The sequence below is a fragment of the Sorghum bicolor genome, chromosome 3 (assembly GCF_000003195.3).
Source record: "Sorghum bicolor cultivar BTx623 chromosome 3, Sorghum_bicolor_NCBIv3, whole genome shotgun sequence".
Lineage (NCBI taxonomy): Eukaryota > Viridiplantae > Streptophyta > Magnoliopsida > Poales > Poaceae > Sorghum > Sorghum bicolor.
This window is the reverse complement of record NC_012872.2, coordinates 67,174,488-67,201,209: the sequence shown is the minus strand read 5'-3', so window position 1 is coordinate 67,201,209 and position 26,722 is coordinate 67,174,488. Positions and strand designations below refer to the sequence as shown.

General features: G+C 43.7%; 3 protein-coding genes across 3 annotated transcripts; all 3 read left to right on the top strand.

Moving 5' to 3' along the window:
* On the top strand, positions 2,626–8,921 carry LOC8058893 (WRKY transcription factor WRKY62). The gene is made up of 3 exons (XM_002458704.2): positions 2,626–3,113; positions 3,260–3,397; positions 7,970–8,921. The coding sequence occupies exons 1-3, from the start codon at positions 2,707–2,709 to the stop codon at positions 8,556–8,558; spliced, it is 1,134 nt and encodes a 377-aa protein (XP_002458749.1). The 5' UTR covers positions 2,626–2,706; the 3' UTR covers positions 8,559–8,921.
* Positions 15,094–20,442, top strand: LOC8058892 (ATP-dependent zinc metalloprotease FTSH 3, mitochondrial). Its single transcript, XM_002458703.2, has 8 exons — positions 15,094–15,348; positions 15,427–15,649; positions 15,740–15,814; positions 16,313–16,443; positions 17,314–17,793; positions 17,988–18,755; positions 19,369–19,596; positions 19,680–20,442. The coding sequence occupies exons 1-8, from the start codon at positions 15,280–15,282 to the stop codon at positions 20,130–20,132; spliced, it is 2,427 nt and encodes an 808-aa protein (XP_002458748.1). The 5' UTR covers positions 15,094–15,279; the 3' UTR covers positions 20,133–20,442.
* On the top strand, positions 23,505–26,553 carry LOC8058891 (laccase-13). Its single transcript, XM_002458702.2, has 5 exons — positions 23,505–23,738; positions 23,911–24,062; positions 24,240–24,613; positions 24,815–25,792; positions 25,978–26,553. The coding sequence occupies exons 1-5, from the start codon at positions 23,634–23,636 to the stop codon at positions 26,106–26,108; spliced, it is 1,740 nt and encodes a 579-aa protein (XP_002458747.1). The 5' UTR covers positions 23,505–23,633; the 3' UTR covers positions 26,109–26,553.

Sequence of the window (26,722 nt, the reverse complement as noted above, 5' to 3'; positions counted from 1 at the left end):
GCTGAGACGACCCGGCCCGTCGGCTGGCTGAAACGACCCACTTGCTTGAAAAGATTAAATCCTCAAAATTCGAAAGTGAAATTAGGAGGAAATCACAATTTACGCAGAGCTGTGTCATGTGCTACCGTGGGAGACAGTGTTTTGTTTACGCCGGCCGGACAAGGTTCAGCTTCTTCTTCTTTTTTTACGTCCCGAAGACAGTATTTGCAGTTCGTGGTGGCTGTTTCGAACACGTATGTTTGTTTGTGTTTGTTGAGCAAGAATCGCTGTTCACTGATGCAGGGGTTCGTAGGATATATAGTAGGTGTTCCGTGTTCAGGGAGCCCTCTTTGGCGCTGTATAAAAACGACAGGGACTAAATGCGCGCACTTGTCAGCCAAATTGTTCATGTGATGTGTACTTATGGCCTTGTTTAGTTCGTCCTGAAAACCAAAAAATTTTTAAGATTCTCCATCACATCGAATCTTCTGACACATGCATGAAACATTAAACATAGACGAAAATAAAAACTAATTACACAGTTTAGCTGTAAATCACGAGACGAATGTTTTGATCCTAGTTAATCTATGATTGGATAATATCTGTCACAAACAAACGAAAGTGCTACAATATCGAAAACTTTTCACTTTTCGAAACTAAAACAAGCCGCATGTATCCTTCCGGCGGTTGAGCCGATGATGGGTAGAGTTATTAGGGGCACAAAGACCTCACGGTCGTCCTTTTCTGACATTCTCTGTTCACGCTCCACTTGGTCTTCTCTCTTTCTCCTGATCCTGCTGGGTGGACTGCAGGAAGACGGAATTGGCCACCACTGTCCTATTACTTCCCTTGAATTGACCTCCACGCTGACGAAGATGTCTGAAGACGCCCTTGACGAGGAACAAGCCCTATCGATGCATTTGTTCGACTGTAGACTGCAGTCATCTCATTTGTTCCACTGTTAGTGCCGGTTGGTTAAATAAAAAAAACAACAGGTTAGCTGACTTACTATGTAAACGCATGCGTGAACAAGTTGCGGTATGGCCTTCAACCAAATGAAGCGTGCATCTCCAATTGCGCCAGCGCGAGGTGGTGACGCTCGACCTCGCCTGTCTCCTGCCGGCCGCGGCTGTCACCGTCGACGAAGCTGTTGGGTGTTGGCACTTCCCCGGCTGCGGAGGAAGAAGCTGCGGCTGCGGCTGAGAAAGGCCGGGCGGGGGGGCTGCTAGTTTTTGTTTGAGAGATGGTCGTGGTCCGCGCCTCCCCGGCGGGTTGGTTGTCTGGTGAGACCGTGAGAGATGGGACGCGCGGGAACTGGGAAAGGTATATACGGCACGCTGACGCGCGGTCCTGCTCCGAGTTCAGCACATCCACATTCTCTGGATGTCTTTCTATACTGGTACTCAGAATTCAGATTGCTGTGATACTGGTACGGTGTTCTTGTCTTGGGGATCCAACTTGCGTTTTAAATACAGTCGAGTAAAACTTCCGCCTGCCATTCATCGTTAAATGACACTGCAGATTAATTACGTAGAGACTATAGCCTGGCGTTTTAAGATTTCATCATACTCCTATATGCGATTTTGATTTCATAATCCTCAACTCAATGGTACAATCATAGGTTCTCTGCAGAAGGACATTGCATTTCCTGCGGTGTGTCCCACCAGTACGGATCCGCGCATTCAGTGGAGGACGACAGTGATCGTTCCTTTTCGCCTAACTTTAAACTAATCAAATTATTAGTTGGCACTTGCCACATGTTATCAGGAGTGAATGCACGGTGTTGCAGTGTACGGTGGCACTAGTGTACGGTGGCACTTATCATCTGCTAGCGATTGATTTGAGAATTTAGCAGCTTATAATAACACAATCTATACAATAACTGATCGATGCAGACACCAGGGGGGGCAAAAGGGCTGGCGCACCGGTTATTCAAACTTTTTTTTTATTTAAGACATGATAAATTTTAATCACCATTTACAACTCCGTCTGCATTTTTTTTGTCGACCATCCAATCATCCATTGCTGGGGGCAGGGGTGAACGAAAACTGGTCGCTTTTCAATTCTTGTACAACTTGGTTGAATGAAGCAAAATTGCTGACTTGGCAGGGTCATTAAATAAAGGAGTTTTATCAGATGAGAGAGAAGTTTCATCCCCATAAAACTCATATGGCTCGGTTACCTAGTTTATAGTCTTGGTAACAGTATCATGAAACTATACATTGAGACTGAGCTTAGTTCTCTTTGAATTAGCAAAGGAAAAGAGTTGCAATTAACAAATTGATCGTACCTGTCCCCTGCACGTACTGCACTCCAGTCTCCACACCCCCCACCACGAGAGACTGGGCCTTGTTTAGTTGAAATCGACACTGTAGCATTTTCGTTTGTATTTGACAAATATTGTCTAATTATGGACTAATTAGGCTCAAAAGATTCGTCTCGTCAATTCCAACCAAACTGTGCAATTAGTTTTTATTTTCGTCTATATTTAATACTCCATACATACGTCTAAAGATTCGATGTGACGGGAAATGTGAAACATTTTGCAAAATTTTCTGGGAACTAAACAAGGCCCTGGTCCAGAGTGCCGATTTGAACTTTGGGACACGCACGCACCTCGTATCTCAGACAGAAGAATTGCCCTTCCACGTTTCTATATAAAAGGGACTTCCGTCGTCCCATTACTGTGTTACCTTAGATGAGTTGTTAGCTTCCAACCTGTACTTGATGGGAGATGGGGACTATGGGCTGCACCCTGAACCCGGCGCCGCCGACGTGGCCGTCTGGCCCGGCGAGCTCGACGAGCAGCTCATAACCGAGCTCCTCAGCGACGACAGCCTCCTCCTGGGCACCCTGCCGCCGCCGCAGCAGGTCCCCGCCGGCGACGACCCGGAGGAGCAGCACTGCTCGCGTGACACAGGCGGCGCGTCATCTGCTCCCGCCGCGCCGTGCATCAGCGGCGGCGGCACCGCTGCCGAGCACCGGGAGCTGCTTCCGCAGCCGGAGGCGGTGAGCAGGGCCCTGTGCTCGGTGTACACCGGCCCGACGATCCGGGACATCGAGAAAGCGCTGTCGACAACCAGGCCGTACCCTTGGAGTTGGAGCAGCAGCCGCTACAGCCCAACAATGCATCTGTAGGTGCATGCATCTCATGGCTTTTTTGATGAAATCAGGAGGGGTTTCCCCCTACTGCATCGATCCGTGCATGGGTTGAACAAAATCTTGGTGGTAGCTAGATGGCTGATGACGACACATGCATGGTTTTGGTTGAAAATTGAAGTGGCAGGTTGGGAGCGCTGAGTCGAGCGCCGGAGAAGTACACTACGAAGGTGAGGAGCTGCGGCGGCAAGACGCCGAGCGACGGGTACAAGTGGAGGAAGTACGGGCAGAAGTCCATCAAGAACAACCCCCATCCCAGGTGCAGTACCACGATCCACGAGTCTACTAGCTCTACTTCTAAGAGTTTTAGTACACGTTCTTTGTTAAATTTGACCCTTAATCTTTTTTCCCCTTATAAACTACAGCATTTTTCAAAATTGCTCGTGTTGTTCTTGACATATATTCATTGGATCGCAAATAGACCGTCTAATTCGGGGTCATGTATGCACATGCGTGATCTCGCAGGAACATACATATGCAATCATGCCATATAAGTTATGATTTTGTCAAATTGGTCATACCTACCATATGATTGCATCGCTTGTAGTACTGTTACGTACTGCACATCTAGATTTTGTCAACTTATGGCATGATCGTCGATGCAATCATGCAATATGCACGCGATTTTAAACAATGCCGCCGCGCGCAGGTGAACAATACCCGGCACGACCCCAGGGGCGTGTGCGCTCGGCCGCCGGCCGGAGCGGTGCGGCCATACGCTTGCCATGAACTAGCAGTTTCGATGCAGCTGGAGAGCAGAATCGCTGCAGCAGCACACGTTGCGTTGGTCGTGTAGTGTCGGCTTGTGTCACGGTCGATGCATGGAGTACGTGTGTGTGCTAGATATCTCCGATGGTAGACCAGACATGGACACGTTTCTGGATTCTACCGGCCGGTAGCTAGTGCCGGATGCAGACCCTCTCACAGCGGCTGTTCAAGTCATGTCATGCATGAGCTGAGCTGATGACTGGAGATGGCAGATGAGGCCATGAAGGCCTTTGGCAGGGAACCGGGGTATAGACCAAAGTACTGACACGTACGAGAGCAAGAAGAGAAGGACTATACTTGTTGTATATGTCATGGAGTGAAAAGAGGTTGGCAAAAGGAGTAATTATTAGTTAGAGAGAAAGCATTTGTGTGACCGACTCCGATCTATAGTAACTTCTGTTTTTTCAAAGACTCATTTTGTACCAGCTCTTACTCGTTTCACCGGTTAGCTAACTATACTATATACGTCATTAATAGGCTGCTCCTCTATAGTAGTACCTTTTTGTGTGTGACAAACAAATCAGTGTGCTCGCCGCTCATGCATTCATATTGTTCTGCATGATAACAGTATATACGACATGCATGTATACCTTGATATAGCTTATTTCTATATTGGAAGATAGAACTGCACCCTTTGAAGAACCCATCCACACACAAGTCTTTAAGTCGACAAGTATCCTCTTAAACCTCACTTATTCTCGTTTGCATAATAATTCTCTTACCAAACTGCATGCGAAGATTAGTCCTCTCTGCCTCTGCCTTGACTTACCTATTATTTCTTCTATATTTCTTATTCCATCCCAAAAACATATAGTATATATGACAACTTTATACTATACTTATCTAACTCCTTAAGTGCAGAAGCACCTATTGTATGGTCCTCCCTTAGCAGATCAACGACCCTGTCCAAAACACATAATGTAATTCACTGCAAATTGCTTAACATAGACCATATGTAAAGAGAACACATATTACATTCAAACAATGAAGGAGTATACATGGCCAAATCAAGGTGTGGCATGAACCATACCTTGCCATACCGAGCCCTCCACCCTTGAACCCTTAGATCAAGGTATGGCACGCACCATATATGGTACCTTGCCCTCTCGAGCCCTCCGGCCTTGAACCCATGTCTCTTCATCATCACTAAGAGATTTTGCTTCTTTGAATGTCTTTGCATTCTTTGACTCCTTTGTCCCAACTTGTGCACTTGCTCTAGAAGATGCCCTATAGATCAACAGATGCTTTCTGATCAACATTGGTATATGAATCTTGTATTGGCTCAGTAGATTAGCTAGCCTACTGTTGGCTAAGTTACTGCCACTAGCCACAGTCACATATATAGCCTTCTAATGCCCAATAGGAGTAGATTAGCTAGCCTACTGTTGGCTAAGTTACTGCCACTAGTCACAGTCACATATATAGCCTTCTAATGCCCAATAGCAGTAGATGTCAGTTGCATTTCTCAGTCGCAAGCTAGTAATTAAGAAGTTAGAGTGGACTACCCTTCTATATCAAACTGATAGATCCTTGAAATTGGTTATATCCATATAGAGAAAACTAGTTGAAAATATGCGGTTTCAATTCGTAGTACACGTGCCTACCGTCATAGCAAATCTCATAATAAATTGGAATGTGCACAGTAATCTTGCAAACAGAGTAACCAATCCATCCGAAAATCAGGTCAAGAGAAATAGGAACAAATCACTACCATCTGTGAAAATCAAGGCAAACAAACTCATAGTTTTGACAACATCGAGTGACACCATCTTCATCCTTTCCTTGACAAAATGCAGTAGCAGCACCCTTGGGAGGCTAACTGGGATAGGGTTCGAGTTGGGTGCACAGAAACCCTAGCTCGAGTCGATTTATGCTAAAGGGTAGTTAAAATCAGACTATGGGCATCATGTGTCATTTTGAAAAGTTTCTCATTCGGTCGATTAGAAATAGTGTTTTATTAGAAATAGCCATGATTTTTTAATAGTTGGCATCTAGTAAATTTCTATGTTTGCAGTATAAGCTGGCCGACTCCACCTATGTTCAGTGCACTTGAGCAAAATTTGTAAAATAGAAAAAAAGAAGAAAAAAAGAGAAAGAGCTCCGTTTTGGTGGCGAGGCAGCCATGGCGGCATATAATAGCCAGTGCCGGCCCTAAGGGGAGGGCAGCAGGTGCGACGGCTGAGAGCCCTCGCGGGATGGGGGCCTAAGCTTTAGTATATAATACTATATACCTTTTAACTATAGTCCTTATTTATTAGTACATACATATATCTGGAGCAGTGATCTATTACCCAAAAAATTGTGAGCCAAGGAGACGAGCCACCAATACCCGTACACACGCTGCCACACATAGTGATCACGAGTCGCGACTTCTGGACTTCTACTGAGACGGCGAAACAGCGAGGAGAGACGCAGCAACATCGACGATACAATCACCAGTTCACCACACGATCACAAGCTAGTGAATAATACCAAAACCTCTGCGCCCGAACTCTCTTCTTCCAAAATCCAAACGATAGTGGCGACCAACCGATATGGCTCGACGAGGACTACGACATGTGATCTTGGTTATTTCCTTCTACCCTTTTATTTTTTTTATGATTTATGAATCTTGGTTCTGATTCTGAATTAGTTCACGTCCTAATTGTCTAGGCACTAGGTTTTTTGTTTAATTTTTGTCTAGAACTTTGTACTCATATAGTCATATTTTTCTTGTAGTTTAGGTCAGGTGTTAGAATTTTTAAATATTGCCTAAGAAACATTTGGCCGGGACTGTGAAAAGAAATAAAAAAGACAAGAAAAGTAGTTTATCTATATATGATTGAATTGTCTTTCCCTTTATGAATAAAATTAGCTTATATTATTATAAGATTTTATAGTTTTAAAGCGTTGTTGCGATAAATCCGCCAAAGAGGCCTCAAATTTGTAGGATCGGCGCTGATAACAGCCCCCTGGAAACATTGCCTCGTTGATAGAACGTGAGTACTATATGTAGGGCCACTAATAATTCAGAGCACCATCTCGTGGATTATTGGTTATACCAGTGCCTTTGCTAGCAGTAAAGAGAGTACGGAGACACATACTATAAACCATCTCGCCGTTCTGTGGTGCCACTGTGTAAAGACAGTGCAAACTTACTCCATACACAGTAAGACTACTAACAAAGAAAGGTGCTACACTTTCCTGCTGGACCTGCCAAGACCTGGCTTGTCAAATGTTTATTGTTAGATTAGAGAAACAGGCCAGCTGATAGCGACATTCGCGTCGCTTACCGCCTAGAAGCAGAAATAACTGTTCTAGCAGGAGTTCATCATATAGTCCCTCCTTGTCACTGGATCTATCATTATTCAACCCGTTGGACTGACTATCCTCAGGATCAAGCCTTATTTAGTTCCTAAAAATTTTCACCGTCACGTCAAATCTTACGACACAGGGACAAAGTATTAAATATAGATAAAATAAATAAATAATTATACAGTTTATCTGTAATTTACAAGACAAATTTTTTAAGCCTAGTTAGTTCATAGTTAGATAATAATTACCAAATACAAACAAAAGTGTTACATACCTAAAATAAAAAAAAATGCTAACTAAACAAGGCCACCGAACAATAAATAAAGATGTGCACGGCACGGCAACCACTAACAACCATCTACGTCTCATTAACTGGCTCTAAATTAACTAAAAAGGGTTGGTTTCAGTCTTTCAGGATGACCTGTCTTTTCAGGTCCAGGAAACCTGAATGCGTGATGCGTACCACCTGTTTAGCGAGAATAGATTTTGTTTCGGTCACGTTGACGACCGATACTTCCTCCGTTTTCAGAACAAACTCTGATCATTTATAGTTTTATCCTAAGTTAAAAAATATGTAAATCTTTCAGTCATCATCAGTTCCTATAAATTATTGGTAGTATGATTTAACAACATGTAAATTTTCTTGTGAAAGTAATTCTCATGGTGAGTCTAATAAAAGACAGTATTTTTTGATTCCATATTATTCTAAAAAAGCGATGTAAACTACTCGCTGGTCATAAATCTGTGTGCACGCCTGTCTGTGACGCAGGAGCTACTACAAGTGCACGAGCTCCCGGTGCGGCGCGAAGAAGCACGTGGAGAAATCCACGGAAGACCCGGAGATGCTGATGGTCACCTACGAGGGTCCGCACCTGCACGGCCCGCAGCCGCTCTTCCCGCGCCGGCAGTGGCTGTCGATTGACCTGTCCGGCGCTGCGGCGGCGGCGGCTGCGGCCTCGAAGACGAAGCAGCAGCAGGCCAGGGTCTCCTCCTCCTCCTCCCCGGCCGCGTCAGCCGCGCTCGCAACAAGCGACGACGGGGGCGGCGGCTGGCCACCGAGCCAGCAAACGACGACGCGCGGGCGCGACACCGAGGCAGCGCGAGGAGGGCCCACGGCTGCTGCAGGCGAGACGGCGACGCCCGGGCCGCCTCAGATCGGACGCGCGGGTGACGCTGTGTCGACGCAGCCGCGCCTGGTGCTGACCGCGGACTCGTGCGACGACGGCTCGGCCGCCTCCGTGCCGCCGCCGTGGGCTTCTGCGGCGTTTCCTCACTGTGACTCGCCGCCTATGATGACCTGGTCGTGCCCTGACTTCCCCTTCGCCTGGTCCCCTGATGAAGCTCCTCTGCTTCTGTAGAAGCCGGTAACCAAAACCAGCTCAAAAGTCTAGGAATAGGATATATAAAATGGCGATGCATACGTACGTAGATATCTCAAAAGGGATCAAAAGATCAGAGACCCCAGCGGTTTTAGTATATGTATATATATACTGCATGCAAAAATAACCCAAGTGACTCAAGCCCACAGAACACTGACGTGAAGCTACCAAAGTTGGTGCAGCGACAGTGACAAAAGGGCTTACCACTTCTCTAGTTAACCAGACGACGACTATTACTACTAGCTATATTTGTACAGTAAGCTGGGCATCACAAGTGCCAATGTGTGCCTTATCACCAGAAGAAAAGGTTACTTTCCTCTTTTACCCAGACGTTAATCGTAAAACCTCACTGGTTATTCAGGTAACAATTGGTTGGCCGTGCGCCGTGGTTCAACCATCTCCATCAAGCATGTCACCGATCGTTGCTCTCACGGTTACATACCTCTCTACAGTATTTCTTTTGAAAGAAGATTCACTACTCTGTTGTTGTGAAGGAACATATATAATTACGAGTATTAAAGCTGGGTCTTTATTATCCCTGACTAACAAGAGCACAACAAAAAGAGCAGAAGATCCCGCTAAAGAAAGCTGTCCTACTATATTACAAAAGTTAGAGCTTAGAGACATCGATAGCATGTTCCTTGTAGTTAGTAGGTCTCTTCACCTTGTTCACCACCTTTGCAACAGTCTCGTGATCACTCTCCTTGAGTAGATGTATCTAATTTTTGCAGCGTTTAGTTGCAGTTGCTTTGCAACAATTGGCGCAACCATCTACGATGTTTTTCTTCTAGACACATGGGTCATGATTTAGTCTCAGGTTCTCCTTTTTGTTTTTTAGGCTGCGTGCTTTTGCAGGGGCTAGGAGTGAATTCATAATTACTGTATCAATTCGTAATAACTATAAACTAATAAAATTCTTCCTAAAAAAAATCTAATTTCTACAACAAAGACGAAAATATCACCTTAGTTGAGCTATTAGGAAATATCTTTTCCATTGCCATTTTATTCATGGTCTCCAAATTGACCAAGTGAGACCTGCAAAAATAGAAATTCCTAAGCCTTGAGAGAGGTCCCTAACTTTGGGTAGAAAACTCTCAAAATACTACATCCATCCCAAATAATTCAATTTCTAGAGTTGTCTTAATCAAACTTTTATAACTATGAAGAAATTTATATAGAGAAAAACACAAATATCTATGACAAAAAATCATTATTATCATAGCCACTACAGAATATGTTTAAAGTGTATATCCAGTGTCATAGATATTGATATTTTATTTTATTTCATTTTATATAAAAAGTAGGTCAAACTTATAACTAAGATATTTATAAGGGTAGAGTTTGTGTACGTGTGTTCATAGGGGTGAGTGTGCATGTGTTATGAGTGTCTTACTTTGTGTACTGTGTAATTCTAAAAAAAAGATGTTGATTTATTTGGGGACAGAGGAAGTAGTCATTAAACGAGAGAGCAAATCCTTTCTTGTTTAAATCTCCCTTAGTGCATCGGTGATGTTGATCTAAGGTCAGAGCGTGGGCCCAAAGACTAGATGGAAGAAGTGATGCATCCAGCTCACAATGTTGATCCAGAAGCAAAGTGAGGTCGGACACATGCAGAGCAGTAACATATTATGGAGAGAGAACAAAAGAGAAGTAAGCCTGCTGCCCACATCTTAGTTTTCTATTCCTTCCTACCTTGTAGTAAGGCCTTGCTTAGTTCCCAAAAATTTTAGCTTTGGCTACTATAGCATTTTCGTTTGTATTTGGTAATTATTGTCTAATCATTCAAAAGATTCGTCTCGCAAATTATAGATAAATTATACAATTAATTATTTTTATCTATATTTATTGCTCCATGCATGCGTCTAGAGATTTGATATATGACGGAGAATCTTAAAAAAAAAATTAGGAACTAAACCAGGCCTAAGACTACATCCCGGTAAAGGCTTTGTTTATTCCTTCTTACCTCTTCTTACCTCCCATTGAGAGGTCCTTAGGCATGACCAACTAAGAAATATTTGGAAGAGTATAATTAATAAAAGTATATTGCTACGTACAGTAAAGAGAAGAAAGAATGAAAGATGTCATTTTTTGTGACATGCAGTAAAGAGAGGAGGTAGAAGAAATATGTCATTTTTTTGTGTGACAACTACTACCTCATAAGCTACATGAAACCGTCCATAAAACAACTTCATTATACCTGAAAAGTACGGATAATTGCCGTAAAGGCAACATATGATCGCTAGCCGCGCTATGAATGAAAATCAACATCCTCCACAAAGGAAACATCTGGCCCCCCTCCAGTTCACAGTCGCTATAGACGCGCCATGAATCGACTGCTCGCTGCCAACTAACAATGGTACCGTACCAGGTATGAATCCGATAGCTCAGACCAATATACATTACCACTAATCCGTCAACTGTTGGACGCTCATGATGAAACTTGTCCACGTGCTGGTTGTAATACCCAATTTGACGAAACCAGATATGCACTATATATGAGTTTTAGAAGTCAAATCTCACATATAGCTACAAATAAAGGGTAATATCAAAAGACAATGCATAAATTATATAACGTACATAGTATAAAAGAGACAACCTTGATAGCAAACAGCGGATAGACAACTCCGAACTTCGAGTATTAACTTCTCTCTACAGGATCCAACTGTCTGGTTGATCACAAGCCTAAACTTCTCCCGAGGTTTGGGGAAAATAGCAAGAGTGAGTCCATGTCGAACTCCACAAGTATAGCAACTAGATTATATAGATCCCACAATCTCATGATCAATGTGACATAAATAATGTAAAGCATTAAATAATAAATAATGAGCATATTAACACACAAGAATCATCACCCTTAATGTAGATGTCCCCACCGCTCCTGACCGTGAGCTCGGCTAGTATACTAGTTTTAACACTCTGCAGAGGTTGTACATCTTTACCCATGAGTCATGATTTACCCTTTCGCCCGAGGTGATCAGCCTCTTAACCCACTTCCAAGGAAGGTCGGCAGGGATCACTATGAAGCCTTTCAAAAGTTCGTCTAACATGTTAGGGCCGCAAAGTTTCCTTTGCACGCAGATATAGAGCCCCCTTCCGATGGCACAATGACTCGCAGCCTATACACATACAGACAGAGGCCACACTATACCCAAAACGGTTCAGCCCCTCCGCCCTTTCGGGTAACCTCTAACAAGCTAGAAAAGGTCTTCATACTGAGCTAAAGCCAGAGCCATTATAGCCCTCATGGTTGCACTGTTATCCCGGGTGATCACGTACAGACAAATCATCAAGTTGTTAAAAAGTCATTTTTAACATTTATTACTTAACATTAATCTAGTCACAGGATCATGGTCACAGAACATAAAACCCAAATACTATACTTGCCTTAATCCAAATGCTCTTGCATCTCACTGGTCTTACTAGTTGTCCAAGGCTCTAATCTTGATCACTGGAGCACTGTTGATCACCACGAATTGCTCACCGTCTAACGATCATCGATCACACAAACAATCGAAGAAACATACACGAAGCAAACAAGGCTACAATTAGAACAGTACACCAATCATATAAAAACAGTATGAAAAGTTTATAAAATGATTCTACTCATCGCTACGAACTCACAGACGTAAAGATCACGAAAATCGAAGTTAAAACGGAGAAGATATGGCCTAAACAAGCTAGTGTATTTTCTTTGTATTCTAGATTTGTTTTTCTAAAGAAAAACGACAAATATGTATGTGTAACATCATGATGAAATCATCGAGCTAGCAAAGATGACATGGCCGGCTGCTACTTCTGAACTGCATGGAGAATTAGTAGGCAGCGCCATATTGTTCAGTACGTATAAACAGATATCATTTTAAATTACAAAGCAAGTTGCATATTAACCTTAATCAAGTTAATATTTAAGTGTAAATAAAATATGCGACATATAATTAACGTCAACAATCACACATACACTATATATATAACCATTCACCTACACCCTACGGGTGATTCCGTACAGAATTTAATAGGCATACCAAATGAAAGAATATAGATTTAAATAATTAAATGGATAAATCATCGTTAGCTGGAGGTAGGTGATCAGAAGAAAATCGACAATGGATGCAGGCACTAGATAGACGTGCGTGCTGACCTGCTGCTGTTAGATGCCTTTGCTTGCTCGGACATAGATGATGATCGCACATACACATCAGCAAACTGGAGTTCTCTCCGATCAAGTCTGATGACGATTTTGACAATACATGGTGCCAAGGTAATGTCAACGAGACGAGGACTGGAGAAAAATTTAATTTACTACACTAGAGATTTCCCAAACTAGGGGCTTCTCATATGGTAGTTTTGGTGTGTTCAACCTAAGAGGTTGGTATATATATATATATATATATATATAGGGAGAAAAACTCTCCACATCTACATCAAATAACAATATGGTACTAACTGATGTTGCACCATCCACCTCCACTAATAGGTCTAATTAATTATTAAAGCCTATTAGTAAATAAAGGTATAGGCCTGAGAGAGTCCGTGGAAAATTTATGCTCAGATTTTTTTTCTATTTTCGAAATCAATTAATTTCATAGATAAAATAACTATAGAAAAGTCCATAATTATTATTTAAGGCGCAAAAAATACTCTGGAAGCTCCAAAAATTCAGGGAAAATTATCAGAGACATTACGGAATATGAAGAACCCAAATAAAGTATTTGAAGCTCATGATGAGGTAATTTGGGGCATCTAAAAAGGCCAGAAAAAATACCCGAGAAGTTTATAAAGATTGCTTGATGGACGAGAAACTCAAATGAGTGACTTAGGTTTTGAAAGAAAAGATTCTGAGAGATTCTGACCGAAATCTTGAGCTAAGAGACAAGGAATTTGATTGTAGAAAAAGATAAATACGTGCCGAATAAGAAAGGTCGATCTACTAAACGTATTTTAAAATATTTTCTTACTATCAACACACAAAGGAGCAATAAGCAGACATCACCCGAAATCATATGCACCAGCATGTATGCACAACCATGTTGCTAAGCCTTATGATAAATTTTAATCTAATGAAAAATATTAAATACAAAACTAAATTAATTTTCATCTATTTTGAAAGGAGCAAAATTTTAGGATGTTAGACTGGTCTTGTTGCTGCGGCCTGCAGGGATGATCCTTCTGCTCTCCCCATCGATTGTAACTAACCTGTTCGTACACGTGCACATTTCCTTTGCGTACAATGATAATTGTGTGTACTGTAGGCTAAAAGTTGAGAGATGCCGTACCAATAAATTTTCTCAAGTGTTAATCAATCAACTAATCAACTGTAACTCTGACTGTGTTGGATTGCTGCGTCAGCGTCCTGGAACTGAAGCAGAGCAACAAATTCAACAAGGGTCCTTCACTTCAATGATAAACGGTGAATCCACAATCCCAAAAGAACATTGCTATTCCCGTCAACCGCTTGTTCTACATTGATGCTCCAGCTCCATGCTTGCTCTTGCTCACGAAGATCATAGATGTTGGTTAGGTTTCTATGGTGGAACCTACTTATTCATATTCAGGTTTAAGTCTTCGACTTAGCACAAGTGTTTGTATTTTGCTAGATTTATTCTAGAAGTTAACGATGCTATGCTTTTCTTAGTAGACGATATCCTCATCAACAGCGAGCCACCTCTAGTGACTTCGTAAATCTCGAAATTTGTCGACTGGGTCATTCGGAGATGCTTATATGAGTAGGATTTGCGTACATGTGTTTATAGGGATGAGTGTGCGTATGTGTTATGAGTGTTTGCGTTGTACTGTGTAATTCTTTAAAAAGATACTTGCTCTTGCTCATGAGAGTAAAATAATCAAGGCATGCCTATAAAATATAAAAGTATTAAAAGCAAATGTAACTTGCGTCAGAGAGCTGTTACGGATTTGTAGCAGGTTTTGGGCCTCGGTTATCAATGTCTGATGCACAATGGAGGAGCAGGATTGTACGGAGAGGCCCAATTCTCTTGGAACGGGCGTACTGTCGTGTTTGGTCCACGTACGTTGACTTACGCCTCATGGGCTTACGGGCCCAAAACCGAGTCTTATAAGAGCCAGGTCCACGTCCTCTGTCTGAATATTCTCTCTCAAAAAAACCATTCTCTGTCTGAAGCTAATCGCAGCTTAACACCAGCTCGAATCCGATTTTAGTTTAATTTAACCCACGCAATAATCCAAGAGGGTGTTTGATTGGGGATTAAAGTTTAAGTAATACTATAGTATTTTCTTTTTATTTATCAATGTTTAATTATGGACTAACTATATTTAAAGATTTATCTCGTAAATTACTTTCTATCTGTATTGTTAATTTTATAAATAATTTATATTTAATATTTTATATATGGGTGTAAATATTTGATTTGACAGAAGTTAAATTTTACCGTGACAGAAGTTAAACTTTTTTTTGAACATAATGACAGAAGTTAAACTTTACCAAAATCATCCACGCATCCCTGTCAATACGCTCGAGATTGGCGGTGAACCCTTCAACGTGTCCGTTAAACGCGAACAAAATCAAGCGGGGAGCCGCGCCGCGTCCGCCTCCGCCGCCACCATTCCGCCACCCATCCGCCGTCTCGTCGGCTCGTCGCTCTCCCACGCGATCGTCGGAGGATCGGGGGCCGAACCCTAGGACAAACCCTGCCTCCCTTCCAATGCCCTGCGCGCCATCGCCGCCATGAGCCTCTCCTCCCTCTCCCGTGCCCTCCTCGCTCGGTCCGCGCGCTCCTCCCGGCCGCTGCGGCAGGTAGTTCACACGGTTCGCGCCGCACCCCCTCCGTACAGCCATGTTTTTTATGGCGTGTCATCTCTGGTGTTACCCTAGGGTTCTCTGCTCGAGGGGTATGCCGGGCTCCGCGCGGCGCCGGCGCCGCGGTCGACGATCCCTGGTGGCGATGAACGTGGCTTGGGGTTTGCGCGCAGCTACTTGACGTCAGCACTAGGGAGCCGGGCGGCCGCGCCCACCGGGGCGGGAAAGGTCGGAGATTGGAGGTTCCTGCTCGCCAGCTCGCAGTTCCGGCGGTTATTCTCTGATGGGTCCAACAAGGGTGAGCTTTCTTTCTGGGTTTGGGTTGTCATTTGGTCGGCTTATGTTCTGTATATACAATATATAATGTTTTCCTTTCTGCTTTGTTTAGATTATGAGAAGTACCATCCAAAGGAGAAGGAGCAGAAGCCCGAGGGGGACGGGAGTGACAAGTCTGACTCCAAAAGTAAGTAGGGCCAATTTAGTTCGTTCAATTATTGTAGAGCAAGAAAAAAAGTTGTTCTGCGTTTTTGTATTTATTCATTGGTAGCAATTGACCTTACCGAATTCTGAATCTACAATGAGGATTCATACACATATTACGTGTGGTTTGGCGGATTATTTATCATGAAAATGAAAACACAGCAAACATATGGAGAGCTAGATAATGCTGAAATTTCACAATGTTGTTCTACCATAATTACCTGATTGGAAATTGGATAGATATACAAACTGTACTGCAATCAGAAAATTCTTATATTGCTCGCTCACTGCGCACCTCACTCTGGTACCTATGTACAACAGAGGGCGATAACAGTAGCACAAATAGGTATTTTGGTTTTCTTGGGAGGTGATGGTACTTTGCATCCCTTTAGTCTGACATGTTTATCCATTTTGCACCTTGTATACGTACGGGCAGTGCAAGCCATGCACATAACTTGGTTGCATTTTTTTTTATGTTCAGAGGATTCAAATTCAAACAATCAATGGAATTTCCAGGAGGATGTCATGAAAAAATTCCAGGAATTCCTTGCTCCTATACTTCTTCTTGGGCTAATGTTGGCAACCTTACCCAAGGGGTCATCTGTGCAGGAGGTATGATGCTTATTGGCAGACTACTATTTTTCTCGAACACGTAACAGAGTTGCGCATCATTTCATTAAGAGAGAAAGAGGAATAGTACAAAGGAGGGAGAAGAATCCCCCTCCTCAAGGGAAACACTAGACCAGAGCAACTAGCGGCAGACCTACTATTAAACACACTTATAAGTTGCAAGCCATTCTTGATTGTCTGTGGGCGCGTTCTTGTTTGTCCAACCATTCTTTCCAGAAAAAGTTTAGACAAAGTTGTTATCGATTTTGGTGTATAGCTTCTATGATAACAGATAATTAGTTTGAATTCAATTTGAGTGGTGACAGACAGATGCCACTCCCACCTTGAAGTTCAAATATTGAAACTATATCACCTTAGATTCCACTTTTCAAAAAAAAAAAAATCACCTTAGATTCCATAGTTCATACATATGAACTGGATTGTGATTAATTCGCAGTTTGTGATGCTATAGACGATTGAAAAGGGTAAGTGCAATATAAGCCTGTGGAAATGATCTCATCGCATGCTATTGCTTGAAAGCATCATGTGCACAACAGCACAAGTACCTATAAGTATAAGTAAAAAACTGATGACATTCCCATACGGCCATACATAAAATCATTATGACCCAGGCAGCATATCCAGGTGCTTTATTTAGTCTCATATTAATGTGGATTAGTATGATGTTAATTTACTTCTTTATTTCTTGTTAACCAATTGTTAATTTACTTCTTTATTTCTTGTTAACCAATTTATTTGATCAAACTACTGCAGGCTGCTGGCTGCCTTTTCCTGCCTGTTTCCATTACTATGGCTCACAGTTCCTCTAGCTTATTAAACCAACATGAGGATCATTTCTTTTAACTTTTGCAGATAAGCTTCCAAGAATTTAAGAACAAGTTATTGGAACCTGGTTTAGTTGATCACATTGTTGTTGCAAAGAAATCAGTTGCAAAAGTTTATGTCAGGAGTTCACCCTCAAGCAACCAAAGCCAGGATGGTAATATCCATATCACAACCAGTCATCTCCCTGGTACAGGCTCTCCTAGCAAATACAAGTACTACTTCAATATTGGAAGTGTTGACTCCTTTGAAGAGAAGTTAGAAGAGGCCCAACAAGCATTGGGGAGAGATCCGCATGTCTATGTTCCAGTAACTTACACTTCTGAAGTCAATTGGTTCCAGGAGTTGATGAGGTTTGCCCCAACAATTTTGCTTGTTGGATTAGTTTATGTGGCGGGGAAAAAGATGAAAGGCGGAATTAGTATTGGTGGTCCTGGGGGAGGAGCTCGTGGTATTTTTAATATTGGAAAAGCCCAAGTGACAAAGATGGACAAAAATTCAAAAAACAAGGTAGTTTTTGTTTGCTGTTCATTCCATGGCTATTTCAAACTGGCACCTGATACTGCCGTTTTTTGGTAAAGTTTGCACTTTTATAGTGCTAAATCAGGGGTGCAGTTGTTCAGGAGTCATGGCTTGGCTCATCATCATCATCAATGATGCAGAATCACGTATCTGCTAATCCTTATATTTGTTGAATGTTGCAGGTGTTCTTTAAGGACGTAGCTGGCTGTGATGAAGCTAAACAAGAAATAATGGAATTTGTGCATTTCCTGAAAAATCCCAAGAAATATGAAGATCTGGGAGCTAAAATACCAAAGGGTGCTCTTCTTGTGGGCCCCCCTGGTACAGGGAAAACACTCCTTGCTAAAGCTACTGCAGGAGAGTCCGATGTGCCCTTCTTGTCTATTTCTGGCTCAGACTTCATGGAGATGTTTGTTGGTGTCGGACCATCCAGGGTGCGGAATTTATTTCAAGAAGCTCGACAATGTGCACCGAGCATTGTATTCATTGATGAAATTGATGCAATTGGTCGTGCAAGGGATCGTGGTGGATTTTCTGGGGGAAACCATGAGCGTGAAAGCACATTGAACCAGTTGCTTGTAGAGATGGATGGATTTGGAACAACATCTGGAGTTGTTGTTCTTGCTGGTACCAACAGACCTGACATTCTAGATAAGGCTTTGCTCAGACCTGGGAGATTTGACCGTCAGATAAGCATTGATAAACCAGACATAAATGGCCGTGATCAAATATTTCGCATTTATCTTAAAAAACTTAAACTGGACAAGGAGCCATCATTTTATTCTCAAAGATTAGCAGCTTTGACACCTGGGTTTGCGGGGGCAGATATTGCTAATGTTTGTAATGAGGCTGCTTTAATTGCTGCAAGAAGTGAGGATGCCCAAATTACAATTCAGCATTTTGAAGCTGCAATTGACAGGGTCATCGGAGGACTAGAGAAGAAAAATAAGGTAACTTATTTGCCACTTTTCTTGTGCCAATATTTGTTCCCTTATAGGCACATGAAAACATAGATAATTCTTATCTGCAATGCGACCAGAGTTCTTGTACAAGTATTTTGACTACCTTCCGAAAGAGTTACTGGATCCCTTACAATTTCGATTCTGCTGATTAGTTAGGAGCCTGCTTATTTGTTAGCCTGTAGGTTATAATATTAGTTCTGGCTAAGGCACAGTTTGTACTTATATAAAAAAGGCACAGTTTGTGTAGTATGGATAAATATTTTAAACATTTCATGCCATCCTAGGTGTAGATAGTAGGGCACACTTCAAACAGCTCTGAAGAGCGTGGAGATATTAATGCCTGCTATCTGTTTTTTTTATATATACTTTTCTTGAGATGTTTAGGCAACCTTTTTGTTCCCTTTTTTACTTTATCAATCATTGTATTTAATGTAAAACACCTTAATGCATAATATTCAGAAAAAAAAACTAACATTGCAATTCTTTTGTTTCAATATTCAACTTCAAAGGCTTCTAAGGCATGGCTAGTTGAGCTATGGAAATATGCTAATTATAGTGGCATTAAGTAGCAGTAATTGTAACCTTATTGGACTGTTTGCAGGTTATTAGCAAGCTGGAGCGACGGACTGTCGCATATCATGAATCTGGCCATGCCGTTGCTGGATGGTTTTTGGAGCATGCAGAACCACTCCTTAAAGTTACAATTGTTCCTCGTGGAACAGCTGCTTTAGGATTTGCTCAGTATGTCCCAAATGATAGTCTTTTGATGACAAAAGAGCAGCTGTTTGACATGACATGTATGACACTAGGTGGAAGAGCTGCTGAGGAGGTACTCGACATTTATTAGATGTCATATATGTATAAGCAAGTTTTTTTATCTTAATTGCAAGCGATATCTGTTCTATGTTTCAGATTTTGATCGGGAAGATCTCTACTGGTGCTCAAAATGACCTGGAGAAAGTTACCCAGATGACTTATGCTCAAGTTGCAGTATATGGCTTTAGTGAAAAGGTTGGGCTTCTTTCCTTCCCACAAAAGGGTTTTGAAATGAGCAAACCATATAGCAGTCATACTGCATCCATCATTGACACCGAGGTGAGAGAATGGGTGGCCAAGGCGTACCAAAGAACCGTGGACCTGATCAAGACGCACAAGGAGCAGGTTGCACAGATTGCAGAATTGCTGCTTGAGAAGGAGGTTCTCCACCATGATGATCTAGTTCGGGTACTAGGGGAACGCCCATTTAAGACGGCTGAGCCAACAAACTATGATCGTTTCAAACAAGGTTTCCAGGCTGAAGTTGTTGACAAGAGTTCTGAAGTCGCAGATGCTAATCCGTCACCCCTGGGGGTTGTGCCAACATGAATACTGAGAGCTCATATGTGTTAACGTGTATATAGCATTGCCTCTGCCCCCGACTTCTATGCTTATTTGGCATATGAAGCCTGTGTTAATTTTTTATGTCGAGATTTTAGTTCCAGCGCCCGAATCAAAATGCTGTTAACTTTTCACAGATGGGGCATCTATTTTGCTGACTACACGGACAGAATTAGATACACCATTTATCTTGGCTATCTACGATGTGCCTTGTCGCTCTGTGTACGGTTTAAGGAATATTGTAGTTTATCATTTCTTTACTTCACTTTTTTTTATTGAAACAAAATGAATTGATATCGCCTCCTCTTTGTTTGAGGAATTGAGGGTTGGCCTCGTCTATGCATGGATCGGCATAGAATACGGGTGGTCCCATGATTCTTGATGTGCTCGCGGTTGAAATTTGTTTTTTTTACTTTTCATTGTAATGTAATATTTTTTCACTTAAAATAGAGTTTCGTATGACCTTGTGAAACAATGTTTATTTATGTACCGGTAAACAAGCCCAGTTTTGATTCTTAGAAAAAAAATGATTACCTATATAGCAACAATCAAATAGTAGAAAGTTACTGGGACCCCTAAAAAAAGAATGGGAACCGTCAAAGGCAAGGTGAAAACTCGGTTATGAAACCATGAAAAACCAGGAGTAGATTCAGTGGACACAGGGTCTAATCCATCTCCTGCAGCGCGCCACAGCCCACAGCAGCACGTTCCGTTATTAAAAAAAAATTGGGAAAGGAGGGGAGACCTGCGGGCGGGCGTAATATCGAATCTGTTACTCATTTAATATTATTTTTCTTTCAGAATAAATCAGTGAACAATATTTTAAAATATTAAACGCTTTTTCTATATTCTCTCGGAATAAATCCAGCCAATACTTTGAGATATTGGACGCATTTTCTATATTTTATTGTTTCCAATCTTCAACTCAATTGGCGATTTGATTTCGTTGTTGAGGACACCCTTACAAAGGTCTTGTTTAGTTCAAAATATTGTTTGCATAATTTTTCAAATTCTTCGTCAAATTAAATCTTGTGGCACATGCATAGAGCATTAAATATAGATAAAATAAATAACTAATTACACAGTTTGCCTATAATTTGCGAGACGAATCTTTTAAGCTTAATTAGTCTACGATTGGACAATATCTATCAAATACAAACGAAATTGCTATAGTGTCTATTTTTCCTAAATTTTTGGAACTAAACAAGGCCTAACGCGTTCGACCCGGAACTGCTTTTTATGGTAAAGTTGAAGCATGCTTTAGTTTTACTAAAGAGTATTTTATCGTCAGGGACATACACCAAGGCATTCACTTCGGCATAGTCTATGTCAGAAGAACAATTGAAATCCTCGTTTAGTTATGTTTTCATGTCTACCAACCTGTATTTCAGGCAGGCCTTGTTCGTTTGAGTTTATCATGTTTTTCTCTCATAATAAATTAGCCAACAGTACTTTCTGTCATAGCTTATCAACCAAACGAACAAGGCTGCAAAGGATGATCGGTGCTGCTACCAGAATTCACTCGAAATCCGGATTTGCAATTAACGCAAACTAGCACAAATGCTGTGTGTTATTATGAAATACTCCTGCGTCTCGGGATACTAGGCATAACTCTATTTTTGACTTGTACAAGGCGGGAGTATGCGCGCGGGACTGAAGGAATATGCACGCTAATGCAGGCTGCGCACGCATATGTATGTGTGGAAGAAGAAAGAAACCGGCCGCTGTGTTTAACGGCGCGTGACAGGAAAAGCTTGTCCTGCAGAATAGGAAAAAATCCAGGCTTTGCCGACTATCCTCTCTCGAATCCAATTATGTATTTTTTTTTGAACGAACAGAAGGAGCTTACTTAATTACCCCTACTGAGATTTATTGAAAATAAAAACAGAACAAACAATACAAAGCAAGGCTGGAGTTATGTGATTGATGCTGGGTTTAATTTGGACCTGGTAAATGATCCATGAATGTGGAGCAGTGAGAGAACATATAATATACGGAAGAATAAATACCATGGCCAATTTTCTACGTCTATCCTAGTGCAAGAAAAAGCAGGAGGCGAGTTGGGTCAGGCATCCTTCTCCCTCCTTTGGAGACTTGCCGAAAAGAGGAACAGTTCGAAGCCAGCTCGATCCGTGACCAGCTAACCGGCGCAGCTTCAGCGCCACGGATCTCTCTCTCTGTCTGTTCATATCCTTTCCCTAATCATGCGACACGGAGTCACGCCTGGTCACGGAACATAACAGACCACCCTCCGCCGATCGATCCTCCTCCAGCTCTGGTCGCTGTCCTCACTGGCTCCGGCTAATCCCTTGGCATGTAAGGATACATCTGCAACCCTGCAGAGAAATTGTGATCCGCAACAGGGCCACTTGGTGTCGCCTCTGACCTTTTGCTCCGGGGGCAGCTGGAATTCAACCACTCCTGATTTGAACACATTATCTGGGGGGTGGTAGGTGAAGCATGTCCAGCCAACTCCACGGCCGGCCCGGTGAAAATGGCATGTTTGTGTTGTGTGTTGTGTGTGGTTAGCTCAACGTATACCACCCCTCTGTATTGGAAAGTGAAATGTAGAATTTCTTACTAGACACATGTGCCTTTTTTTCTCCCGGCCCCTTGAGTAAATCACACTTAACTGATGTCCATTAATTTAGCGTAAATAAGGTTTCGGCTATTTCTTCCTCCTTTTTCTCTTGAAAAGCAAAAGTTGGCTGGTTCAAGCTAAGTCAATAAGAAATCAATGCAGTGAAACAGCTTTGTTGCCGTACCAAATATTTGATATTTCTATTTCAAATATGAGTAAATTCCGGACTTGATCCATGCTCATTAATTTAGCGTAAATCAGGTTTCGCCTATTTCTTCCTCCTTTAATTTTCTCATGAGAAGCAAAAGTTGGCTGGATCAGTTAGTTTTAACTCCGTTCAAATCAATGCAGTGAAACAGCTTTACTGCCGTACTAAATATTTGATATTTCTATTCCAAATATAATTAATGGTGTGCGTAAGTACATTCGGCGTGTTAACTAAGTCAGGAAAAAGGCTATGTAAGAGGGTGGTCAATAATGTGACATATAAACAGACGAGCGGTTGACTTTAGCTACACTCCGAAGCTACTAGTATAGCAGCTAGTAGTAGCCGTGTTCCGCAAGGAGGGCCCCGCCGGCAGTGTTGCACTGCCTTGAGGCGACCTCGTGATCAATAACCAAACCTGCACCAAACAAAGCATGCATACAGTACTGAACTCAGCACAAACATTTGAACTACAAAGCATGCATGCATAGGTAGCCAAAAAGTTCCAGAAGCGTACAGGCTAATCATCACGTCTCGTGCCTGCACTTGCAACATCTACTATATATATATACACGAACCTCTCTAGGGCATCACTACCACCTCAGACGCAGTGTTCCATTCCAACATTTAGCTAGCCAACAAGGATCATCGGAGCTCGGGCTCAAGTACTTGTTCTTAGCTGACTTCTTCATTGTAGGAAACAATGGCTACCTCCTATCTGCTGCCTTGCTATGTCCTCATCACTGTGCTCGTGCTCTTCTTCTCCGTCGACGTTACGGAAGGGGCCATCAGGGAGTACCAGTTCGATGTAAGCATGCATATATATATATATATATATGTCTGCATGTGTGTATGTGCAACAAAGCAGCATATTGCCTCCATCAATGACTCGCTCATTAGTCGTAGTGTTAGTTACATGCAGTTGCAATCTTAGCAATGCATCTAACAATTAGTTAACGTTGCGACGATAATGCATGCAGGTGCAAATGACGAATGTGACGCGGCTGTGCAGCAGCAAGAGCATCGTGACGGTGAACGGTCAGTTCCCGGGGCCGCCGGTGTTCGCTAGGGAGGGCGACTTCGTCGTCATCCGCGTCGTCAACCACGTCCCCTACAACATGAGCATCCACTGGTAATTAGTAACGTGCACTGCATGCATGCATGCATTGCATGCATGCACCATCGATCTCATCTATCGTGCAGCAGCACGAAACGAATCAATCAACAATGCATATTATTATTGGCTGTGACCGCCGGGCGGCCGGAGCGACTGATCACCGCCGGCGGGCGCGCGTGCGTGTACGTGCAGGCACGGCGTCCGGCAGCTGCGGAGCGGGTGGGCGGACGGGCCGGCGTACATCACGCAATGCCCGATCCAGAGCGGGCAGAGCTACGTGTACAAGTTCACCATCACGGGGCAGCGCGGCACGCTGTGGTGGCACGCGCACATCTCCTGGCTGCGCGCCACCGTCTACGGCGCCATCGTCATCCTGCCCAAGCCCGGCGTCCCTTACCCGTTCCCGGCGCCCTACAAGGAGGTCCCCGTCATCTTCGGCGAGTGGTGGACGGCGGACACGGAGGCGGTGATCAGCCAGGCGCTCCAGACCGGCGGAGGACCCAACGTCTCCGACGCCTTCACCATCAACGGGCTGCCTGGCCCGCTCTACAACTGCTCTGCAAAAGGTTATAGTTGCAATTATTTTCTCCCTTTTTATTTTGGATGGATGCATGCCCAGCCTTTTTGCATGCATGCGACGATCGACTACACCAACAAACATACTACTAGTCAATGAGCTAATTAACGGTCGGCCGATTTGCATTGTTTTATCAAGTAGTACTTAATCATGCATATTAGAATAATAATACTTATGATGTGCATTGCAGACACGTTCAAGCTGAAGGTGAAGCCCGGGAAGACGTACATGCTCCGCATCATCAACGCTGCGCTCAATGACGAGCTCTTCTTCTCCATCGCCGGCCACCCACTCACCGTCGTCGACGTCGACGCGGTCTACATCAAGCCCATCACCGTCGACACCATCCTCATCACCCCCGGGCAGACCACCAACGTGCTCCTCACCACCAAGCCGTCCTACCCCGGCGCCACCTACTACATGCTGGCCGCGCCCTACTCCACCGCCAGGCCGGGCACCTTCGACAACACCACCGTGGCCGGCATCCTCGAGTACGAGGACCCCACGTCCCCTCCCCCGCACGCGGCCTTCAACAAGAACCTCCCGGCGCTGAAGCCGACGCTGCCGCAGATCAACGACACGAGCTTCGTCGCCAACTACACGGCCAAGCTCCGCAGCCTCGCCACCGCGGAGTACCCCGCCGCCGTGCCGCAGGAGGTGGACCGGCGGTTCTTCTTCACGGTCGGGCTGGGCACGCACCCGTGCGCCGTGAACGGGACGTGCCAGGGCCCCACCAACAGCAGCCGGTTCGCGGCGTCCGTGAACAACGTCTCCTTCGTGCTCCCGACGACGGCGCTGCTGCAGTCGCACTTCGCCGGAAAGTCCAAGGGGGTGTACTCGTCCAACTTCCCCGCCGCGCCGCTCGTCCCGTTCAACTACACGGGGACGCCGCCCAACAACACCAACGTGGCCAACGGCACCAAGCTGGTGGTGCTGCCGTACGGCGCCAGCGTGGAGCTGGTGTTGCAGGGCACCAGCATCCTCGGCGCCGAGAGCCACCCGCTGCACCTCCACGGCTTCAACTTCTTCGTGGTCGGCCAAGGGTTCGGCAACTTCGACCCCGCCAAGGACCCGGCCAAGTACAACCTCGTCGACCCCGTCGAGCGGAACACCGTCGGCGTGCCGGCGGCCGGCTGGGTGGCCATCCGGTTCCGCGCAGACAATCCAGGTGAGACGACTGTGTTAAGATCAATCATATAGCGACATACTAACTGCATGCATAGGTCAGCAATAATGATCTGAGCAAGGGAAATAGGGAATGGAAGGTTACTTTGGTTAGGGATAACCCAAGCTTCGTGGAGAAATAATCTTGACCGCGTACGACGTACGTGTCGATCTGTTGCACGTGTGCAGGGGTATGGTTTATGCATTGCCACTTGGAGGTTCACGTCAGCTGGGGCCTGAAAATGGCATGGCTGGTGCTGGACGGAGACCGCCCCAACGAGAAGCTGCTGCCTCCGCCGTCTGATCTCCCCAGGTGCTGAGGCAGACGACACGAGGAATTGCTGCCCGGCCTGCAGGTCGCCATCAACGGCCGTGATCGATTGGGCCCGGCCGGCCGTCTTGGAACAGGGATTGCGTGCTCTCTAATTTGCATAGGATATCTTAATCATCTTTTGGTTGTGCTGGGGTTGGTGTTATGCGATGCTTTCATTAATAGAGGTGTGCTTTTCCGGGTTGAGTCGTCGTCTGGTTAGCTGTGTGAGTGAGAGTCACACGGGCAGGAAGGTTCATACCACTTACTCAGTATAAGGCAAACGCCATGTATTTTTTGATTGTTTATGAGTTACTGTACTACCATCTTTTGTAAATCAGATTCTTGTCGTCGGGGAACTGGATAGTGTATCCAGGCGTGCCTCCCAAATAATATGTTTACGACTATCAGCATTGTTGGAATTTATTTTTGAAAGGAACATTGGAATTTATTGACGGAAAACTGTTATTATCGCCGTTCAAATATCATCACGCTAGTCGGCTAGTGTTTGCCATACCCCACTCCGCGTTTCGAATCGTCTTGTGTTGGATGTCCTATCAATTGTTGTTATAAGTTCTCGCTTATTACTTATATGCCTTATCTATTGTTGCTGTCGCGCTCATC

Bases quoted from the DNA above. Each gene is read 5' to 3' on its own strand.
- LOC8058893 (XM_002458704.2), top strand. From the start codon at position 2,707: ATGGGAGATGGGGACTATGGGCTGCACCCTGAACCCGGCGCCGCCGAC. The intron at 3,114-3,259 runs GTAGGTGCATGC...TGAAAATTGAAG, and splicing joins TACAGCCCAACAATGCATCT to TGGCAGGTTGGGAGCGCTGA. The intron at 3,398-7,969 runs GTGCAGTACCAC...TCTGTGACGCAG, and splicing joins AAGAACAACCCCCATCCCAG to GAGCTACTACAAGTGCACGA.
- LOC8058892 (XM_002458703.2), top strand. From the start codon at position 15,280: ATGAGCCTCTCCTCCCTCTCCCGTGCCCTCCTCGCTCGGTCCGCGCGC. The intron at 16,444-17,313 runs GTATGATGCTTA...TAACTTTTGCAG, and splicing joins AGGGGTCATCTGTGCAGGAG to ATAAGCTTCCAAGAATTTAA. The intron at 17,794-17,987 runs GTAGTTTTTGTT...TGAATGTTGCAG, and splicing joins ACAAAAATTCAAAAAACAAG to GTGTTCTTTAAGGACGTAGC.
- LOC8058891 (XM_002458702.2), top strand. From the start codon at position 23,634: ATGGCTACCTCCTATCTGCTGCCTTGCTATGTCCTCATCACTGTGCTC. The intron at 24,614-24,814 runs GTTATAGTTGCA...TGTGCATTGCAG, and splicing joins CTACAACTGCTCTGCAAAAG to ACACGTTCAAGCTGAAGGTG. The intron at 25,793-25,977 runs GTGAGACGACTG...GCACGTGTGCAG, and splicing joins GTTCCGCGCAGACAATCCAG to GGGTATGGTTTATGCATTGC.